The 20,815-nt window shown below is 33.8% G+C and overlaps 2 protein-coding genes and 4 non-coding genes across 7 annotated transcripts; 1 reads left to right on the top strand and 5 right to left on the bottom strand.

The window, feature by feature from the left end:
• Positions 1-1,465: 1,465 nt before the first annotated feature.
• On the bottom strand, positions 1,466-6,046 carry LOC145624346 (protein CURVATURE THYLAKOID 1A, chloroplastic-like). 2 transcript variants are annotated; one of them, XM_081677370.1, is made up of 6 exons: positions 5,800-6,046; positions 5,160-5,228; positions 4,960-5,015; positions 2,016-2,120; positions 1,845-1,916; positions 1,466-1,727 (listed from the first exon to the last, which is right to left on the bottom strand). In XM_081677370.1, the coding sequence occupies exons 1-6, from the start codon at positions 5,918-5,920 to the stop codon at positions 1,656-1,658; spliced, it is 495 nt and encodes a 164-aa protein (XP_081533496.1). In that variant the 5' UTR covers positions 5,921-6,046; the 3' UTR covers positions 1,466-1,655. The 2 variants fall into 2 exon arrangements, with proteins under 2 accessions (XP_081533496.1, XP_081533487.1); XM_081677361.1 differs by having other exon boundaries at positions 4,960-5,228.
• Positions 2,810-2,901, bottom strand: LOC145566719 (small nucleolar RNA snoR128). Its single transcript, XR_014095480.1, has one exon. It is a non-coding gene; the product is annotated as a small nucleolar RNA snoR128 (small nucleolar RNA).
• LOC145566710 (small nucleolar RNA snoR128) lies at positions 3,146-3,237 on the bottom strand. The gene has a single exon (XR_014095478.1). It is a non-coding gene; the product is annotated as a small nucleolar RNA snoR128 (small nucleolar RNA).
• On the bottom strand, positions 3,616-3,708 carry LOC145566715 (small nucleolar RNA snoR128). Its single transcript, XR_014095479.1, has one exon. It is a non-coding gene; the product is annotated as a small nucleolar RNA snoR128 (small nucleolar RNA).
• LOC145566701 (small nucleolar RNA snoR128) lies at positions 3,959-4,049 on the bottom strand. The gene has a single exon (XR_014095476.1). It is a non-coding gene; the product is annotated as a small nucleolar RNA snoR128 (small nucleolar RNA).
• Positions 6,047-7,602: 1,556 nt separating the features above from the next.
• LOC145559940 (14-3-3-like protein D) lies at positions 7,603-16,094 on the top strand. Its single transcript, XM_081621214.1, has 4 exons — positions 7,603-8,189; positions 10,345-10,467; positions 14,946-15,062; positions 15,784-16,094. The coding sequence occupies exons 1-4, from the start codon at positions 7,683-7,685 to the stop codon at positions 15,802-15,804; spliced, it is 768 nt and encodes a 255-aa protein (XP_081477340.1). The 5' UTR covers positions 7,603-7,682; the 3' UTR covers positions 15,805-16,094.
• The last annotated feature ends 4,721 nt before the right edge of the window (positions 16,095-20,815 follow it).

The raw sequence follows: 20,815 nt of genomic DNA, 5'->3' as shown, positions 1-20,815 counted from the left end.
GTGTAATTAGTGTATTTTTGTGATTTGATATCTCTTACTATACCATGGATTAAATTTTTTTTTGGTAATATTTACTGTGGTTATTTATTTAATTTTTATTTTTACTTCCACTTCAGTCATGAAGAAACCTAAAAAATTTGATAATTCCCGTGACGGATATGACGATCAACATGGTTGTGTTTGGGTTTAAATTTGCAACTTTGAGGTAACTAATTCTAAATTTTCAACTCCTTGTTTGTGTAAATGAGGATATCTTACCTTCTCCCTAGTATATTCAAAATTTAGATTTAAATACTATGAAGGTCAAGATTATATGCAGTTAAATTTTTATTTTTTTAATAAGTGATTAAGTTTTAATACACCTTTATAAAAACCGAAATAATTAAAGCATATAAACAATGTGTTCGTTAATTTCATACGGATGGGCATAATGTCATTCAGACACAGAGGACTATGAACATGCATTAAACATTAGCAAATTACATAACGAAACTATGAACATGCATTAAGCATTACCAAATTAGAGTTATGCATGCATCGTTTGATCATACTTATCATGAAGAATAATCCTTCATGCTACCAAAAAACAGAAAAAAAAGAAAAAGCGCAAAAAAAAAAAAAAAAAAGTGGGAAAATGAGAAAAAGTGGGATGAGTAGATGATGACATAAAAAGGTAAAAACCGCGCAACTTTTAACGGTTCTTCTGAGGAGCGGATTTGCGGGGAGACCGTTTGGCGGGATTCAAGTCTTTTGTGGGGTCGTCACAATTATTTGAGAGGTGGGCCCTTTTCTTCATTTTTTTTTTCCAACTAAACAATAAAGAAAAAAGTTTATGCCTTTTGACTGAATTTAGATTCATTCTTCACTTGTCGTTTGTTCTTTCTTGTCTCCATTTCTTTATCCAACTTCACTCATTTCTTGCTGTGTTTTAAGCGGCATTATGTACACATAACTACTCAGTGTTTGTGCGAGTAAGAGATATCTCAACTGGTCCGTGTTTCCCTCTCGATTTCAAGAGATCTTACAAATTGACATTTACTGTGGCAACCAGCACACGTTAAAATTTCACATGATACCAACAACAAATCATATCGATACCTACAAAATATTTTTACGTTCATTGGTGACGCTATCTAAACTATAAAAAAATACGAACATGTGTTATGACAATTTTTTTTGAAGTGTAGTAAAAGTGAATGGACAATTATACCCTTATTAAGAGTCATTAGTCCAAAAATTCCTTGTATTTTACTCGCAAGACATGAGATCTATACCAGCAATACATTCCTGGCATTTACAAGAGCCATCAGCTTTGGCTCAATAACAATATAGTCATGGTCTCTCGATAAACCTAAATCGGAGTACCATTCTTACTCCTTGCCGAATTTAATAGTCTATTCAAGGAAAATAACTTTAACAGGAACAGAAAAAAAAAAAAAAAAAAAAAAAAAAAAACACGGCCAAATAAACAGAGCAGAATACGAATACAGTTATACAGCTAAGCAAACCTTCATTTCACGTATGATCAAACAATACATGCATAACTCTAATTTACCCTACTTATTCACAGTATATTGTCTAAGCAAAAAACTTCTCGTATAAAGAACAAGCTCTCACTCTACAGTAATTTCGCATAAGCTAAAGTCCAAATGTCATTATTTATCGCTCGTGCCCAATATTTCTTGTTTCAGCTCTTCAATCTTGGATCCAAGTTCTTCTCTATTTTTCTGGAAAACAGAATGAACAACAAAAGCGTCAGCCAAGTTCTTTATAGCAAAATAAAATTTGGAACTATTGCCAAGTTTATTGGCTAACTATGAAATGAAGTTCTAGTAAAGCACTACCTTAAATAGCAAATAACGTGTGGTGAACCAAACTGAGTAGCCTAGACCCACAACTTCCAGCAATTTTGGGAGCTGTTCAAGTAATTATACAACTTGTTAAAAGGACAAGTAATAAATAAGAAGTATATGTTAAATATTAATTGAATTTTTCCTCTAGCTTAAGGAACATACCACTGGAATAGAATCAATCGCACCAACAATGGCTGAAAGCAACCACAAAGCAACAACGGCACCACCACCATACAGGAGAATTGTCGGCGAGTCTTCAACATCCAACTGCAAGCAGAATAGCATCAATTTAGTGGTTATCAGAAATAACTCAAACAAGACAGCAAAGCATGCTAAAACTTTATGGATTTGCTCACAAAGTTTATTACAAGGACCCGGGACATCATTATGGTTCAATAAAACATATTGAGTGTTCTTGCTACACTTTTTTGCTACTGTTTTCATGGTTATATTATTACTAAATGGTACTAAGTTTTAAAACTTAGGAATGCATGACAAAATCATGCATCAATCAAAATAATCATTTCAGTGTTGTTTCCATGGATATGTTATTAAAAAAATTCCTAAGATCATAGGAAGATACATGTATGACATATCACAGATTGATCAGTGTTACCTCCTCCGTTTCAAAATAGTTGTATCAATCATTCACAATCTCCAATGTACTAGTTTGACACTACAGAAACGCTTCTAACAAGACCTTTGTTGACTACTGCATGTATCATTACTAATGAATTGGGTATATAGGGTTCTAATCTTAAATAATTAGCCATATTTAACCAGTAGTTAATAATTAATGCAAAAGGCAAGGTAATGCATTATTATCAGAAGTAGGGAATACATTTTCAGAAAATTAATGCAAAAGGCAAGGTAATGCATTATTATCAGAAGTAGGGAATACATTTTCAGAAATAATTGCAGACGGAAATATGTTAATTTAATTTATCATGTATATGCTGCTCAGGTAACCGCTCAGGATTGACATGCATATCAACCGAACATTAAGCATTGCTGCTTTCTTGGATTTCAATAAATCTCATCATGGCAGCATGTAAACCATGTAAAATCAAAATTAACTTCTCATCAAAATAGTTTTCACACCAAAAACATAAAGTGTGGCGGGCCAACTGATTTCACTTGTTCAAATCATGCTTAGTCTCGGTAAAAGAGAATTGAAGAATACTTAAAGTTTTCAGGAAACACTTACAGGAAAAAAGAGGGGGGGGGGGGGGGGAGGGGGGGGAGGGGGGGGGTTACTGAATAACAAAAAAAACAAAGTATCAAAGCTTACGCTGCTCAGGTAACCGCTCAGGTTTGACATGGTTGTCAACCGAACATTAAGCATTGCTGCTTTCTTAAATATCAATGATTCTCATCATGGCAGCATTTAAAACATATAAAATCACATGAATTCTATTTTGACTCAACAGTAAGCAAAATAGCTTCATTTTAGTGATTTTCATAAACAACCCAAACAAATCTTGCTCTGCCTTGTGACTTGTGAAACACCATTGGCTCCAAGAAGCATATTATTCACCGCATATGCCATGAAACATATAGTGTGCTCTTGCTATGGTTTTAGCAATGCTTTTACTTGATGCTGAGGCCACAAAGTTAAAAATCCTAAAATGACCCAAATATGCAAGTGATACTAATTGCTCATGCATTAATCTAGTAAGTGCAGACTAAAAGAATACATTGCAGTTTAAGATTTTGGCCAAAAAAAAAAAAGCATAAACGTTAAGAATAAAGTGTCTTTATACTGCTCAGGTAACCGCTCAGGATTGACATTATTGTCAACCGGACATTAAGCATTGCTGCTTTCCTTAATTCCAATGAATTCTCATCATTGCAGCATGTAAAATAAAAAATTCCAAATTAAACCTTTTTTTTCTTTTACCAATATTCCTTTTACGCAAAAAACTAATTCATTGAAATTCAATCAAAGAGCTAACAGATTTTATTTACCCGAATTATAAGTGTATACTCATACATTATTCTCAGAGTATGGACTTGAAAAAAAGGACATTTTCAGGAACATTAAAGTACAAAGGCTCAAACTGCATAAAAGAGAGAGAGAGGGGGGGGGGGGTATTAAATTCAAGCTGCTCAGGTAACCGCTCAGGATTGACATGATTGTCAACCAAACATCAAGCATTGCTGCTTTCATTAATATAATGAATCTCATCATGACAGCATGTAAATAATATGTACTGTAAAACAGTACTAAAACTTTCTAGACCCAAGTGTTGATACCCTAGAAAACTTATACAGGAAATTCGAGTTTAATGGAAATGCAAGCAAAAAACAAATTACTTTCACTAATTCAAGACTTCAAGTCATAAATTACAAATATTCCAAGTGGTCATCCATTCTTCTTAGGCCTATAAAATTTATAGTACATTAGGACTGCTCAATTCTAATGAAGAAGTATGATAAAATATCCAAAAAAAGGCACAATAATTCAAGGCTTTCCAGAGAAAATCAGTAGATTACCCCAAAGAATAACTTTCAGAACAAATCAACATTTGAGTCTATGTGCTAGTTGGTCAACCCAAAAAAATGGAGGAAGCTAAAATTCATGGGAATTACAATTTTGTGTCGTTGTTTGGTTAGCACTGAAAAGAAGAAACGGAAGAATTAAAAATTCCTAGGAAATTCAACTTCCCACAAAACATGGGAATTTAGTTATCTAGCCCCCTCGTTCAATAGAAATTCATGGGAATCGAAAACTCCTTTGGTGCCAACTAACCAAGTCATGGCCATTTCCTAGGAAAAACAAGGGGAAAATTTCCCTTATGCGTGTCCTGCAAAATGGCCCGGACTTATTCAATTCACACAAAAAATTTCAATACCCATGAATTCAATTGACAAAGGGGATTAGGTAACTAAATTCCCATGTTTTATGGAAAATCGAATTTCCTAAGAATTTTTATTTCCTCCAATCTTCTATTTAATGCTAATCAAATGACCATCCACAATTGTAATTCTCATGATTATCAACTTCCCCAATTTTTTTTTTTTTTGGTTAAACCAAACAAATACTTAGATTGCACCTTTTGCCAAATTTATCAAAAAAATTTATCTAGAAAGAAAGAAGACATACATCAATGTCGAGCTTATTAAAAAGCTCCTTAACCGGCTGCAAAGTATCATCATCATCTGAAAAAAATTCAACCTTGTCATTGACACTCACGGGCGAAGCATTACCAAGTGTTATATCATTGTCAACAAATGTTGATGGTGGAGAGTCATCTTCAATCGTTGCAAATGCTCCATCACTTTTCTTTTCTGTAAAATTACTACCTGTATCATCTGAGCTTGCTCTCAACAACAATCTGCTTCTTCTTGTACCAGGATAAGAGGAAACACCTCCTACATGTCATACATTTAAAATCATCAAATTAATACTCCCTCAAATTTTAAAACATTGTCACATTTGCATTTACAAATATTTTCAATGCACAATTTTAAGCAACAATATCTCTAATTAATATTTTGCTACTACACATCAAAACGAATCGAACCATATCTTATGAAATATTAAGTAACACCTTCAAACATTTGAAACCTTCAAATTACTAATCTCTGAGTCTCTTCACCATTGCAGCATATGATTTATTACAGTTAACAATGCTGATCTTCGACCGACAGTATCATTTATTAATATTTTGATAATACACGGAGACGAATCTAACAACACCGCCCACAAACATTATTTTTGATTAGATATCTTCCAGTAATCTTATTTTAATAGCAGGATTATTTATGATAAATGACACATTTAGAAACTGCATGATAATCAAAACCAAAACGCCGGAAAAAAATATAGGATAAAAAATTCGTAGAATTAGCTCATAATTACCATAAAATTCGGCAACAAATTTAGAAATGAAGAATCAGCATAAAACAAAAGCAAGCGTGAAAAAAATATCAAATGAGAAACCTGAGAAATCGGAAAGCTTCTGGATAGAAAAGCGTAAATGAGAAGTGTTAGGTAAGAAGCGACGAGAAGATGAAAGTGGAAGCGGTGAAGTTGAAAGAGCGCCGCTAGTACAGAGCGCCATTTTCTTCTTCCTTCTTCAAAACTCCAGAAAATTAAGCAAAATTTGAAAAATTAGGGTTTTATTTTTGGGGTTTATCAATTTCGATTGAATGAATGTTGTTGTTTGAGTGAAGTGATTAACTGATACTTGAGGAGCTGCTAATTTATAGGGCTGATTAAGTGAGTATTGAATTGGGCTTAGGTTAATTAGGTCCAAAAGGCCCAGTTATAGTTTGGGCTATTCGGTAAGGCCCAAAAAGTGGGCGGCGCAGTGGAAATAAAAAAATTTAAAAAAAAAAAAAAAAGTGTAGTTTAGGTAGCCGACTGATGGAATCAGTATACGGGGAAAGAATCTCCTGAGTTTCTTTTTGCCAGCTCATTTTATACTTATCTTTGCCCACCTCACTCTTTTCTTTGCCGTTTCACGCGCTGTTCAGACAGTGTACATCTCTCATTCTCTCCTGCTTTCAATATGTTGCTCGCTTTTTTAGGGGCATAAAATAAATTTATACCAACTTCACTGATTAAACCCCGTTACATGCTGCTCCAAGATCGTCATTGATTCATTATAAGAACCAACATGAGAAGTGTACTCATAAAATCAATAAGTCCGGTGTTTAATCTTGGGGAATTTGAGTCCCAAATCACGTTACATGGTCTTCACTAATGTTGTTGCATTGTACTCCCTCCGTTATTAAATACTTGCTCCATTTCTTTTGGACACGCATGCCGATGCTAAACTTTGATCATTAATATATTTAATTATCAATAAGTATAAATTCTAACAATTGAAAATTAATAATCTATTTATTGAGATGATTACAACAAGTACCCACAAGGTATAAATCACAAATATTAGTTAAAGTAAGACAAATGAATAGTGCAAAAAATAGAAATGGAACAAGTATTTAAAAACGGAGCAAGTTGCTCCGTTTTTAAATACTTGCTCTACTTTCCTTTTCCGTTCGTTTTTAAATACTTGCTTCATTTCCTTTTTTGGAAATCTTTTACAATATTTAATTCATTTCTCACACTTGGTGGACCCAACATAATTCTATCTCCTCCTATTATTCCACTACTTTTGTTTTTTACAATTTTTTATTTTCTCAACCACCCACTACCTCCATATTTTATTACTTTCTCCAATTTATCCTAAAACTCCGCGCATGGAGAAATGGAGGAAGTATTTAAAAACGGGGGGAGTATATCATAGAGCTCTTAGTGCTCCTTTTATCCGACCTAGTTTTTCAATTGTTGACTTTCATCCTAATATATACAAGTAAGTATGTATTACGGACAATTTAGTTCGGTTCATTTCCTAATTTACTTCTCTCATAAACAATTCAGTTTTGCTCAATTCAATTCAACTAAGTGTACTAAGGGCATGACCTATTCGGATTATATTTAGTTCAGTTTTTAATTTTCTTTTTTTATAAAATATTCATTTCATTTCAGCTCCAATAAGTTCCATTCAGTTACATGTTTTTTTTTTAGTAATTCAACGTCATGTCCAAATAGTATCCAATAGAGAGTAAGTCGACGCAAAATCAAACGAGAGTAAGTCAAAACACTAAAAAAAATCCCTCACCAATTATCCACGTAAAAGGCAAACAAACACCGGTCCCACACCCCAACCCATCCACTCTGGTCATCATACTCGCACTCCCATTTCATTCTTATCCTATAAAACCTCCTCCTCCACTTCACAAAAAAACCCCCCAACTTTTCTCACATCATCACTCCACTTTCTCTCTCCTCCTTCACTCTCACTCAAGCTCTCATCAATGGCGGCCACTCCAACTCCTCCCCCTCCTCAATCCCTAACCCGCGATCAATCCCTCTACCTCGCCAAACTCGCCGAACAAGCCGAACGTTACGAAGAAATGGTCACTTTTATGGACAATCTCGTCACCTCCTCCGCCGACGTCGAACTCACCGTCGAAGAACGTAACCTTCTTTCCGTCGCTTACAAAAACGTCATCGGATCTCTTCGCGCTGCTTGGAGAATCGTGTCGTCGATTGAGCAGAAGGAGGAGAGTCGTCGGAATGATGATCATGTTCCTCTTGTTAAATCTTATCGTTGTAAAGTTGAATCGGAGTTGTCCGATGTTTGCGCTTCGATTTTTAAGTTGTTGGATAATTATCTGATTCCGTCGGCTACTGCGACGGAATCTAAGGTGTTTTATTTGAAGATGAAGGGTGATTATCATCGCTATTTGGCTGAGTTTTTGTCGGGTGATGAAAGGAAGAAAGCTGCTGAAGAAACTATGGTTGCTTATAAGGCTGCTCAGGTTTACTTCTTAATTGCTCTTAATTTTGAATTTGATTTGTTAATTGTTGGATTTTGTTAGTTTTAATTGCAATTGTGAATTTTAGGTATTTGAGTAAAAAAATTGGGGTTTTTTGAGGATTATTTATGAAGTGTAATTTAATTAGGTTTTGTTAATGTTAATTTTGTAAAATTTGGTGGATAATTATTAAATCGCGGTTAATTAGAGTGTTGTTCTTGAACCTTTTGTTGATGTTGTGGTAATTGATTGAAGTGAATTGAGTAAATTTAGTGAGTTGATTTACTGATATGGTTTGGTGTTTTATTAGATTCATTTATGAGATTGGATCGAAAGTCCTCTTGTTCAGTTTGTTGATAGGATCACCATGTTTAATTTGGAGAACGGATTGCTACTCTTTTCCAGGTTTCCACTACCATAGTAATATGCACAAGTGTATATCGCCGCCATAGGTCATTATGTCATGTTCTTTTTGGTCTGATGCCAAACTAAACCTGTATATGTCGTACAAAGTTACGAACTTTAGCCCCTCAATCTTCCCCCACAAAATATCGAGTTGCTTTTGGGTGTAGTTTGTGTCTCTCATTTGTGTGGCTTCTGCATCACTTATGTTATATTCTTGAAGCCTGTTTGGTATGATGGATTTTGTGGTTGGAAATGGGACCACCAATGTATCTGCGTTATAGGTTATTTGATGGTATAGTGACAACTTCCTTTAATTGGGGGTGATTGATTCCACTCATCTGTTACCGTTTCCAATATTGGATAACATTATGTTATTCACTTCAGTTTTCCCCCCTACTCCTATTCCATTCCATTGTAAATTTGTAATACCCAACTATTCATAATTTCATATAAATAATGGTCATCAGACTCATCACTACTTTTTTCCGCCTGGCACCAACTGAGAGTCTGAGACCTGTATATGTTTTATAAAATTACGAAGTTTAGCCCCTTTATCTACCCCCACGTGATATCGAGTTGCTTTTGGCTGCAGTTTGTCTCCCATTGGTGTGGCCTTTGCATCACATATGTTATATTCTTAGAGCATGTTTGGTGTGATGGAGTTTATGGCTGGAAATGGGACCACTAAAGTGTTTACATTATAAGTTACAATTTCCTTTACTTGAGTGTAATTGATTCCACTCATCCGTTACCCTCCCCAATATTGGATAACACATTATGTTACTCACATCATTTTCTCTCATCTCTTATTCTAATGCCCAACTATTCATGTAGCATATAAGTACTGGCCTTTTTATCTATCCCTCACTCATTTCATTCCTTTCCATTTCCTTCAAGTCTTCAACTATAACAAATGCTCTCTCCTTACCCCTTAGTACAACTTTGATTAGTTAGTGGAATTTGTAATATTAGGAGAAAGCATGAGAATAATATTTTTAAACAATAATCTGAGTGATGTAAATTATTACGGAGTATGTCTCTATGTTTTACTTGTAATCCAATGTTTCAATGATAATGGAGTCAAGGAACCCCTTTTTTGGGCACTAAATACTGTGCTTTTTGAAAGATATGCCACATTCGACCCTGCTGGTCAGAGCTCTAACTTTGGCGGTTTGGCCACACAGTTAGAGTTGTGATATGGATATAAGGTAGTCCATTATTATCTTTAGACAGAGTTTCATTTTGTTATAATTATAAACAGTAATTTTACAATCGTGTATTTGAAAAAAAAAAAGTCAAAGCTGATATAGTGTGGCCACTAAAGTCGAGTGTGATATATTTAGGGAAGGTTGGAATATTTATTGTTCAATAGGTTATTTGCAGCCATTTATATAAACAAATTGAGAATCTTGGATGGTTTTCTGTGTTACTAATAGTCACAGTCACACACACACACACAACTGACTACTAACATTGGGCACGGATATATGGATATGTTAATTAAAAAAATTTGCTTGGTTTGATCCAAATAATGTGTTGAAAATTTAGGCAGTGCCACAATTGGTACTGGAGGTGAAACACAATAGCCAAGAGATATTATGGTTTTTAATTATTATATAACTCTCATTGTTCCTAGTTCTGACAAAAAAAGTTGTTTATGATTTAAAGTAACTTGTTAAGGATTTTACCAATCACCATTTTATGTATCTAACTCTCATTGTTCTTTGTTTGCTTTTTTGTCATTTATGTATAGGATATTGCACTGGCTGATCTTGCTCCAACTCATCCTATCAGATTGGGGTTGGCACTGAATTTCTCTGTGTTCTACTTTGAGATACTTAATTCAGCAGAAAAGGCTTGTAGTTTGGCAAAACAGGTATGTTTGTAAATTGATTTCTATGATAAATGTCAAAGTCTATGTAGAGGGACCTATGTCTGAGATGAAGTATTTTCTTTTCTTCTTCTGGAAAATCAAACAATTGAAAAGTCTTTGCAAGAATCATTCTTAGACAGTGCTTAAAAGATGTTTAGGTGTTTACCATCAGTCTCTCCTTCAAATACTGTATCTAAATCTTCATAGGGAGCTTCCCTTGCAGCATTGCTGTAATAATGTGTTTTTGGTCCATTACTAAGTTTTTTTTTATTTTATTTCTTTTTTCTTTCTTCATTTTATATACTGAGTAATTTTTTTTTTTTAATTTATTTATTATTATAATTATTATTATTATTTGGAAAACCAATGTAGAATTTCAGTGCATATGTGTGTTTTGTTAAAAGGCTTCTATGAATTTGTTGCTGTTTTGGTCTGGTTCTTGATAGCAATGGTCCAAGCAGTCTAATATGAAAGGACGATTTGGAATATAAAAATGAAACTCTTTGAGTTTTTTTTCTCACTTGTGTACTTGAGGCCTTGAGGGAAGAGGGTTAGTGGTACTCAGTTATACATCTTTCTGATTTGAGTATGTTTACTAAGTGTAACTGTGTAAGTGGCTCTTAAGTTGAGCCAGTGTTGGTAAAATGGGGAATATTCTCTATAAATCAGGCTCAAATATTCCATTTGTGTTGTTGGTAGTCGACTAGTCGTAGCAATACATAAGCCCAGTTTGATCAATATGCTGCAGTTTTGTGATCAAAATAGCCTTTCTGTGTAAATCATATTGTTTTGTAGTATTTACACTATTAAGTGTTAACCTTTATCAAATTCTCATTTGCATCCTGTGAATCAGATTGATAGATTATCTTTTCCTTAGGTTGTTCACTTGTTCTTCACTTATGTGGTTAGAACCAAGGGGCTGAAGGAAGTAGGGCAAGAATAAATGATAGTGTAAAGTGGACAATGCTCCTTTCATGAAATAGCTGGATGTGAATCTTAAGATTAAGATTGTGCTAATTTCTTTATCAATCATGGTATTTAGAATTAGATTATTTAAATTTGGGTTTCTTGAAGGAGACTGATAAAGTGACAATTTTTGTCTAGAAAAAGAATTCTTCTTAGCTGTGAGTTGCCAATCTTGCTTCGTGTGGCTTGAATTTTAGAGTTTCTCATGTCACTTGTATTTAATGCCCTATCATTCTTTTGCGAGGTGCAAAAGTTGCAATTTTAGTGTTTCATATCAACTTATGCTAGTACACACCGTATATATCGTTTTTCTACACCAATCATTTCTCTCGTATGACATGAATATATAAAAGACCCATGAGCTGGGGAGAGGGAAGGGAGAAAGTGTCCTCGTGATGAGAGAGAGAGAGAGAGAGAGAGAGAGAGAGAGAGAGAACCACAAGCCTTTTTTGTGTGGGTGGGGTGGGGTTACCAAATAAGCTTTGTTGTATTTATCGCAAACCCTTCAAAATCATAAGTAATCCTTTATTTGATGATTGAGGAAATATTTTATAGCTTTCCGTGTTCATTTTTGCATACTTGGGGTATGGCTGGATGCCTCTCTTTCCTATAAATATGCCCTTGCTTTACAATGAACAAAGTTTTGGCCTAGTAGATATATGTGCTTGTAAAGGTAGCCATAGTGGTACTTTTTAATTAAAGGAAGTGCATAAAGACAAGTGTTTCAGAGTTAAAAGGAACATAGAAAATATGTGCTGAAATTGGGAGTGCAATAGTAGTTTCTTAGTTAATTCGTTATATGAACTTCTCTCTGGAGTCCACGCCTAGGTGTTATGGTGGGGTTATGGATTTACTCTCTCTCTAAAACCAGCGTGTTAATTCTTTGTTTAAAAAAAAAAGAATATGAACATTGTGGGGCTCTGATGTTTTTTTTTTTTTATAGTCTTTAGGGCAGGTTTATGCCTTTTTGCCTCTCCTTTTTCTTTTCCTTAGGGGTAGCAAAAGAGATATCTAATTTGGATATTGCAAGTGTAGGGAAGAAGTTGTCTAATCAAGAATTAGAAGAATAAGAAATGGGATATCGATTGGCTAAAATCAGGTGTACTTAGTGCATTTGTTATTTGAAATTTCCTAGGACTGTGGAGTCATGGTGACTCGGCAGGCTTTCTATTTCCTACATTTGGTACTAAGTTCTAGAGCATCACCTTCTTTTTCTATCTTATTGGCTTCCCCCCACCCCCCCCCCCCCTGAAATAATGCCATGATAAACGTAATAATTATGAGAACCACCAAAGAACATAGACATAGTTTCTTACTGTAGATCTCTTTTTTCGTGATTTTGATCGTTGTCGATTTTATTTATGCCAATGTGGTTTCAAATAGAACTTTTCTTTTCAAAGCTAATACCATAAGTCAAGTAATTAACTACTCCGTGTTTTAAAGAGAAGGAAGGAGGATTTGAGAGGAGGTAGTTGATATGGGGAAAAGATAGATAATGGTGGAGCGAGAAAGGAGAGAGAGATGATTGGAAAATAAGTTAGGACTTAGGAGGAGGAACTAGAGAAGGTGCAAGTTGGGGAGGAATATTTTTTTGTTACCATTGTTGGTGGATATTTTTTTTAATGTTGGAGGACTATGACCAGACTTGAACCTCATAGTTTTTTTTTGTCCAGTTTCTAGTATTTGCAGGCATGACACTGTGGAGTAGAGGTTGTTAGTGGCTTTCAGATCAATTTAATTGGTTCTAACCCTCATAGTTTTTAATCATGGCACTAAGGAGTAGAAGTTGTTAGTGGCTATTTCTATTTGTTTTTGTTTGATTCTGATGAATACTTTTCTTTTACCATTGTTAGTGGCTATATTTTTTTTTTATTGGTAAGGAGGACTTTGACCAGTCCTCAACCCTCACGGTTTTTTTGGTCCATTAATCGCGGGCATGACACTTAATGGCTATTAAATTAACTCTACTAAGAAAGGTTGGCTTACTTGGTAAGGTTCTTACCTCAAATCGTTGAGGTTTGGGGTTTGAATCTTTTTAAGGGGTGCTTAGGGCCTTAGCAGTAGGTATTTCTTTACCTCCCGCCTAACTCTCAAGTGTCTGGCCCGCAAATACTAGACCAAAAAAATCGTGAGGGTTGAGGTCTAGTTAGGGACCCTAACCTTAGAGTCCTTACCATTAAAAAAAAATGTTACCGTCTTGTCCACTTAGAAGTTAGAAAACACATTCTGTTTATTAGAGGTATTGAAAAACAACTCTACAATCACTATCTACTGCCCCATCATCACCTCCTTGCTGTAGCTCAGCCTTTTACTCCATATATCACCAACCATATGTCCAGCAAGAGGAAGAGAGGGGGGTGGGGGATAGAAATAGGCAACACCATTACCAGCTTCCAAACTTAAATTGAAGATGAGTCACCAAGAAGTGACCAACCAAAACTTTTATCTGATTTGATGTTTACCTGGTCCAATGTGATGGTGGTGGACTGGTGGTGCCAAATGTGGCTCATACATCATTATAAACTAGGATGGGCGGATGACGAAGTCTTACAATACTTTGATTGCCAGCAAAGTCAACAGTGATGAAATTTGAACCTGTCCTTCATCAGAAGAGTGATGTGCAGGCTGAGCAGCTAGTTGACTTGAATGAAATTTGCTCCATTTTTGCAGCTTGAATCTTCTGTAATCTCTGTGATTTCCAAGTAGTGAAAAGGAGAGAAATAGGAAAGGGTGAGGAGGCACTTGAACCATTTCAAGTGAAGTGTGTAATGAGAAGAGAAGGTTGATGGCCTTATCACTATTGGTTTTTGGGCTTAACAAAGGGAAAAAAAGTCGTCGATCAAACACATTTACAACGGAAGGGACGAGCAAAAAAAAAAAATCATTTCCCCCACCTTGTCCGATTCCATATCATTTCCCTGTATAGACTTTGAAGCAAAAATGCGCTAAGAATATTCCTAAGAGTATCTTGATCTCAAGATTTTAAAATGTTGATCCTAGATGTTGGTGTGTTTTTATCATCAGTTGCCTGTGTAATCATTTTGGGAACAAGTAGTGTTTATTACTCTTATAACTTCTGCATTTTGTTGATAAATGGAATTTCTTGATTTATTCTTTAGTTTCAACAATTTTTAAAAATTTTATCATAAATTGATTGAAGAAATGTTAGAATTTTGATATTTTAGTAGAGCTTTCAATTTGTGTTTAGAATCACTAAATTCATGTTGTATTTGGAGTCAATTTGTCAGTGCACTACACAAGGACTGTGTATTAGATTGTTATAGTATTTGTATTCACCACATTCTTGATGACAGAGACTTCAATTTTGTTTTATGAGGATTGTCTTTTAGATTGTTGCATTATTTCAGATATGCATGTCACTTAAATTGGATCCGTATTGAGTGGTGGATGCTTTAACATTTGAAGGCATGCTATATGACTAATCCTTTGTGGCAGATTAGGTCTTATTTTTACTATTAAATCTTTAGATTAACCATTGTTTGTTGTATGTGAAGGCCTTTGAGGAAGCCATAGCTGAGCTTGATACTTTGGGTGAAGAATCCTACAAAGACAGTACACTCATAATGCAACTATTGCGGGATAATCTCACTCTTTGGACATCAGATATGCAGGTACGTGACAGTGCTTTTATGTCAAGCTTAACTCTGATGGTAGTTTTCATGTTGCTGCTTTTGTTCTGCCAAGATAGAGTTGTAACTTGCTAGCCCAATTAATTTGTTAGAGAAGCAGGGGATATAATCGATGAACAGAAAGTTACCTTTCAAACATACAAGTAACCTGCAATTACACTCTAGGCAATGATGATGGGATGATCTTGTTACCCCTGTAGGTTCTTAGATACATACTACTATAAACTTTTATCATAGTTACACTTCATGTTGCCTTACCGCTTGATCCAGATCTTGTTAATAGGCTAATAGCTTACTTAATCACTACCCTATACCATAGCCTTTTCTAAATAACATGCCCCGGTTTTTTTAATACCGTTTGTTTACTTGATTACCCTGTACCATAGCCGTTTCTAAGAAGCATATTGGCCCTGGTCTTGTTAATATCAATTGTTTACTTGATTACCCAGTACCATTGGCTTTTTAAGAAACATATTGGCCAATAACTGTGTTAACATTAGGATATTAACTAACTATTTTAACATCAGTTTGTCTTGTCATATTTTTGGAATGGAAATAGTTGATTATACTCTAGGATCCACATTTACTTCTTTGAGGGTAATACTGTAACTGTATGCTGTCGCATAAAACGCCTTGTACATATGTTATAGAAATTCCGGTCCTCTATGAACTGACCATCTCACCACTGTCTCTGGACATGCAGGACCAAATGGACGAGGCATAGATGGGTAAACTCACAACTCTGCTCCTTGAAGGAGGTGGGCTTGAATGTCATTAATTTCCTGTTATCTGGACAAATATTTATGCACAGAACCTTTGTAAATGGAAATTGTATGATTATCCAGTCAACTTTTTTTCTTTTTTTTATTAGTTTTGATGGCAGTTTTCATGGGTAAATAATTTTAGAGACAACTGTTGTATTAAGCTCCAATACCGCATGATAATTGTCTTCTAATTGTAATCTTAAAGCATAATCTTTATAAGACTTGGAATGTACCCTTTTCGTTCTCACCATTTCCCTTCCCGTATCAATAATGTTTTAGGGTCCCCTATTGCTACAGACATATGTCGAAGAAGAAACATAGTTGGCCTCACTAGCCTCACATCTTAAGTATATGGCATATCGAACCAGATCATGTATGGAGATAATTCCTCGGTGCAACGTTCAGTGGTCACAAACTGTACTATTTCATAATAAGGCCACACCTCTTTCCTCTCCCAAGTCCCAAGCCAAATGTTGCAGAAGGATGAAGTTAATATCACGCATTAAAACTTCATTTGCCCTAACATTCTCCATTAAACTGACAAGAAGCTTCCATTTAAGAAATGAAATTCTAGTTTCTACTCTAATCCCAAGTTTTTATTGACCAAATTAGTTGGTCAAATGCTTAAATTTTACATAAGTATAAATATTTTGTCTAATTTTATTACGGAGTACATTATGTTAACTACTATACAAGTATTAAAAAAAAATTCTCATTATTTTTGGTCAGTGTTGTGAACGTAATAAATGTCCCAAAAACTGAAAAATTATGAAAGATGGAGTAAATATTAAGAAAGTGAAGTTGTGCATCAAATGAACTTCTGGTTTTTACGATGAAAACCATGGTTCATGCACGTATAACAATCGTGTCAGATTTCTTTTGTGCAGCTACTCACAACTCAGTCTGATAAACTTTTTCCTCATCTTTTTCTTTTCATTATTTTTACGAGTAATTATTTTCAACCATTATTATCATACATTCCTAGATAAGATAATATATTTTGTTCATAAAAAAAAAAAAAAAAAAAAAAAAAGATAACTATTTTTATTTTCCTTATATAAAAAAAAAAAAAAAAGGTTTTTCTAAGCTATGCCCCTAAGGTAGTCGAGTTTATAAGGTATACCCATGTTTTTTCAAATTTCTTAATTGTGCCCCTTCAACTCACTACCATTAATGAATGGTACTCTCTTTGGGACTTCCATATCACCTAAAGTTAACTATAAATTTTATAAAAATGATAAAAGGTAAGAAAATGATACGAGAAAGAAATATTAACCACAACAACCCTATTAATGAAAACTAAAGCCACGAAATCACACTCTTAATTAACTTTTAAATAACTAATAAGGGTACATTTTAGTATTGATAAGAAGTTGAAGGACACGGCTTAGAAACTTGAAAAAGTATGGGTACACCTTAGAAACTCAACTACCTTAGGGGTATAGCTTAAGAAAACCCAAAAAAAAAAAAAGTATTTTTGATTACTAATATCTGTCCATACTTTTGCTTTGAGTTACCTTGTTGCCAAGAATCAATTAGATTTTATGCTTTGGGAAATAGAAATTGAACGTGGTCGATGATAGGTGTTTGGGTAAGGTCGAAAGTAGATGATAAACTTATAAAAGTTTTATCATTAAAGCAATGGTATGTGTAAAATGAATCAACCTAAAGTTTCTAAAGATAAAAAAAAGGCTTCTATTTTGGATATAAAAGACATACTTCGTATCTTATAGTATATGATTTTGTTGATTAATTTTGTCAATTTGATTGTTGTATTCATGAGTTGCTGATAATATTCAAGGTAGTTGTATAAAAACTGTGTATATGAACCTTTTACCTTAAAGTTGTGATCATGCATTATGTCTTTAGCATATTGCAAAACCGTGTTCTTGCTATCCTAATTGAATTAGTCCCGCTCTTTGGTGATGAGGTATAAATTGTTAATTATCATGTCTCTATAGAGGTAAAAGTTGGGGTTACTTTTGGACTTTTATCAAATACTATAGAGTAATTAATTAACAGACATTAACAAACGACATTTCGAAGAGTTAATATGTAACCATTGTCTCATGCACGATTTTGCCTAAGAAGCCTTAAATACTGATTAAAAAAATCTATTGTAAAAATGCATATAGAGAGAAAGATGGAAATTTGACTAATTGATAAGTACAAATACTCCCTCTATTCTTAATTGTTCGTCTCCAAGTCATATTTTACTTTATTAACTTTTAGTTATAGTTTTTGTGATAATAAATATGTTGTCTTCTCCTAAAGACATTTAAGGTATGAGATGATCTTTTAAGGACGACATAAAAAGAAAAATGAAGCTAATATGAGAAGTGAAGGTGTATAATTTAAGCAGTATCCGTTAAGCCGGGACGTAAGAAATAAAGTTTAATGACAATGGTTTGGTGAAGGTGAAATAATCTAGTTATCCTTTGGATGTTTTAAGTTCCCAAGAAAGAGAATTCCAAATTTAAATAGTTTAGCCAGTCGTGGATCCTTGACATTCAATGTGGACGACTGTCATTATACAGCCTGAGATCCACATCTCCTCTTCTCACTTTTAATGCTCTATATCTATTCTCCCTCTTCTACCCACACTAGCTAGCTTTGGGATTTATCACTATTTAACTATTTCTCCGTACTATATTTGCTACAGAATTTAATTAAAGAACCTCATCATCATCATAAAGTATTTCTGGCGCGTTGTAAATACATACGAGTATACAACTAGAGACACTTTGAGGGTGGTGATCTCTTACCCTTCCCCCTCACTATCAAAGCGTCCGACCCACAAATACCGGACCAAAAAAAAAAAAAAAAAAAAAAAACGTGAGGGTTGAACTACGGTCAGGGTCTTTCGCCTTACCTTACAAAAAAAAATACGACTATAGGAGTACTTTCTATTTTGGGTAATTTTGAATATTTGTTACATTTTAGTAATTTATCTCACTTTATTTCATTATTATACAAGTGCCTAATCATCCATCTTAATACAAACTAATCATTTTCAAAATGTAGACTTCGATTAACTCTAAATTTTTTCAAACAGTCTAGCTAGTTAATTTGAGTTGGGTTGACTCATCATGAGTTTCGGACTAATAAGCCTTCTTCTTATCGACTAAAAATTGAATTTATATAATTTGTATAACTGGAGTTTTAAACAAAAGAGTTCAAACTATAGAGTCTTTCTATTGCATTATATATACATAACTAATCTCGGATTGTAAGTAATAAATAACGAAAGGTCTATCTAATTAGGGAGTCTTGACACTCATATATACAATTACAGTTTAACTCATATATACTATCTCTATTATATATTATGTGCAACTTTGAAATTTTTTATATCTCACAACTAATAGCCAAAGTTACACATAATATGTGACAGATGTAATATAATATTTTAAAACAGTATAATTTTAAAATTCTTTTCTTATTAGTTAGTATATCGAAAATATATGGATAGTCATGAATCAAAATACATATTTTTTTCACCCAAAACTTTAGTAAACTAATAAGCTGTTGTCTTGTTGCAAGCAAATAAATCAGTCTAGGAGTGTGTTGGCTTCTGGTAGAGCGAGAGTATGTGTAGGTGGTGGAGGGGCACTCGTAAGATCAGAGCTCGAATCTCAAGCACCAAAAAGCCCTTAATATTTAGAGGACCACCCCCCCCAAGTTGGGTCCAATCCAAGGGGATTTCTATTTATTGTGAATAAGTACTTATTGTAAGGAATAATAATTACTACTGTTGAATTAAGATGGACTGTTAATGGATTTTGACTAAACCCTAATTAAGTACACGTGACACTAGTGGATACATTTATGATAATTAACTCATAAAGCTACTATATATACCATATGGTCTCTTAATACAGAATTTTTGGGAGTTTAAACCCTCCTTTAAGTTAACATATGGTATGTTTAATAATTTTAATATTTCCTCCGTCTCTTTTTATTTTGATGATATAGAGTTTAATTATTAAAAAAATTTATTACAGTATATATTTTGTACTATATACAACCTCCATTTCTTTTTTGTTGCATCAATAATAAGTAAGACATAAAAAATTCCTTTATTGCAACTAAAAATAAACATAGTTGGCCTGTTCTCATAGACTGAACTGAACTGAACTGAAATGAATATTTTATAAGAGAAGGAAATTAGAAGCTGAACTGAACTGAACTGAAAATAAACGTATGAGAACATACCCTTAGTATAAAAATTGAAAAATTAATGTAATATATTGTTAAGTTTGTTTCATTTTAAACATAATTTTTTTTTTAATATATGTATACAATAATCTATGATGCGTAAATTATGTAAAATATAGCCAATAAAAAAAGACAGAATATATATTGCAAAAAAAGTTGGAGATTGTGGTACAAACTAGAAAGGCAATCTGAACAACCTTACTCTTAAAAAAAAATGGTACTGAGAGCATCTCTAAAGAAGAAAGAGGAAAAAGGAAAAAGAAAAGATGCATGGCTTGAAGTTTGTGTTCTTAAAGTCTTGAAAAGAGGGGTGATAATGGCATAAGAAGTGTTTTGGTTTATCAACATAAATAATCATCTTTCACCAAAGCAAACATAAGTATCCTAAGTTGGATGCATATGTTTCGTTTTGATCTTCCCAACAATTTTTTCTACACCCTTTTTAGGGTATACAAGTATATGACTATGCTAACAAGAAACAAAACACATGAGAAACTTGTAAGATTGTTTGGTTCCTTTGATTGAAAATTAAATATTTTTCCAATTCAAGGTTTTTCAAATTAATATTGAAGAGAAAATTTTGAATTTAACTTGTAGGTATATTATGAGTAAAGGTCATTAACTCAAAGTATCATGTCAATAATTCTCTAACCGAAATTTGTTGCAATAGATGCTTGAATTGAAATTGTAACTTGTTGCAACATCAACTTGAAAAGGAGAATTAGGTCCTGTTCTCTTCACCTTAAAAAAATA

The sequence above is a fragment of the Chenopodium album genome, chromosome 1, assembly GCF_948465745.1.
Source record: "Chenopodium album chromosome 1, dcCheAlbu1.1, whole genome shotgun sequence".
In the NCBI taxonomy this organism is placed as follows: Eukaryota; Viridiplantae; Streptophyta; class Magnoliopsida; order Caryophyllales; family Amaranthaceae; genus Chenopodium; species Chenopodium album.
Note: the sequence above shows the minus strand (reverse complement) of the source record. Positions and strands in the feature narration are given on the sequence as shown.

Excerpts from the sequence above, each read along its gene's own strand:
- LOC145624346 (XM_081677361.1), bottom strand. The coding sequence starts at position 5,920 with ATGGCGCTCTGTACTAGCGGCGCTCTTTCAACTTCACCGCTTCCACTT. Across the intron at positions 5,229-5,799 it reads GAAGCTTTCCGATTTCTCAG|GAGGTGTTTCCTCTTATCCT; the intron begins GTTTCTCATTTG and ends TATGACATGTAG. Across the intron at positions 2,121-4,959 it reads TTAATAAGCTCGACATTGAT|TTGGATGTTGAAGACTCGCC; the intron begins GTATGTCTTCTT and ends TTCTGCTTGCAG.
- LOC145559940 (XM_081621214.1), top strand. The coding sequence starts at position 7,683 with ATGGCGGCCACTCCAACTCCTCCCCCTCCTCAATCCCTAACCCGCGAT. Across the intron at positions 8,190-10,344 it reads TTGCTTATAAGGCTGCTCAG|GATATTGCACTGGCTGATCT; the intron begins GTTTACTTCTTA and ends ATTTATGTATAG. Across the intron at positions 15,063-15,783 it reads TTTGGACATCAGATATGCAG|GACCAAATGGACGAGGCATA; the intron begins GTACGTGACAGT and ends CTGGACATGCAG.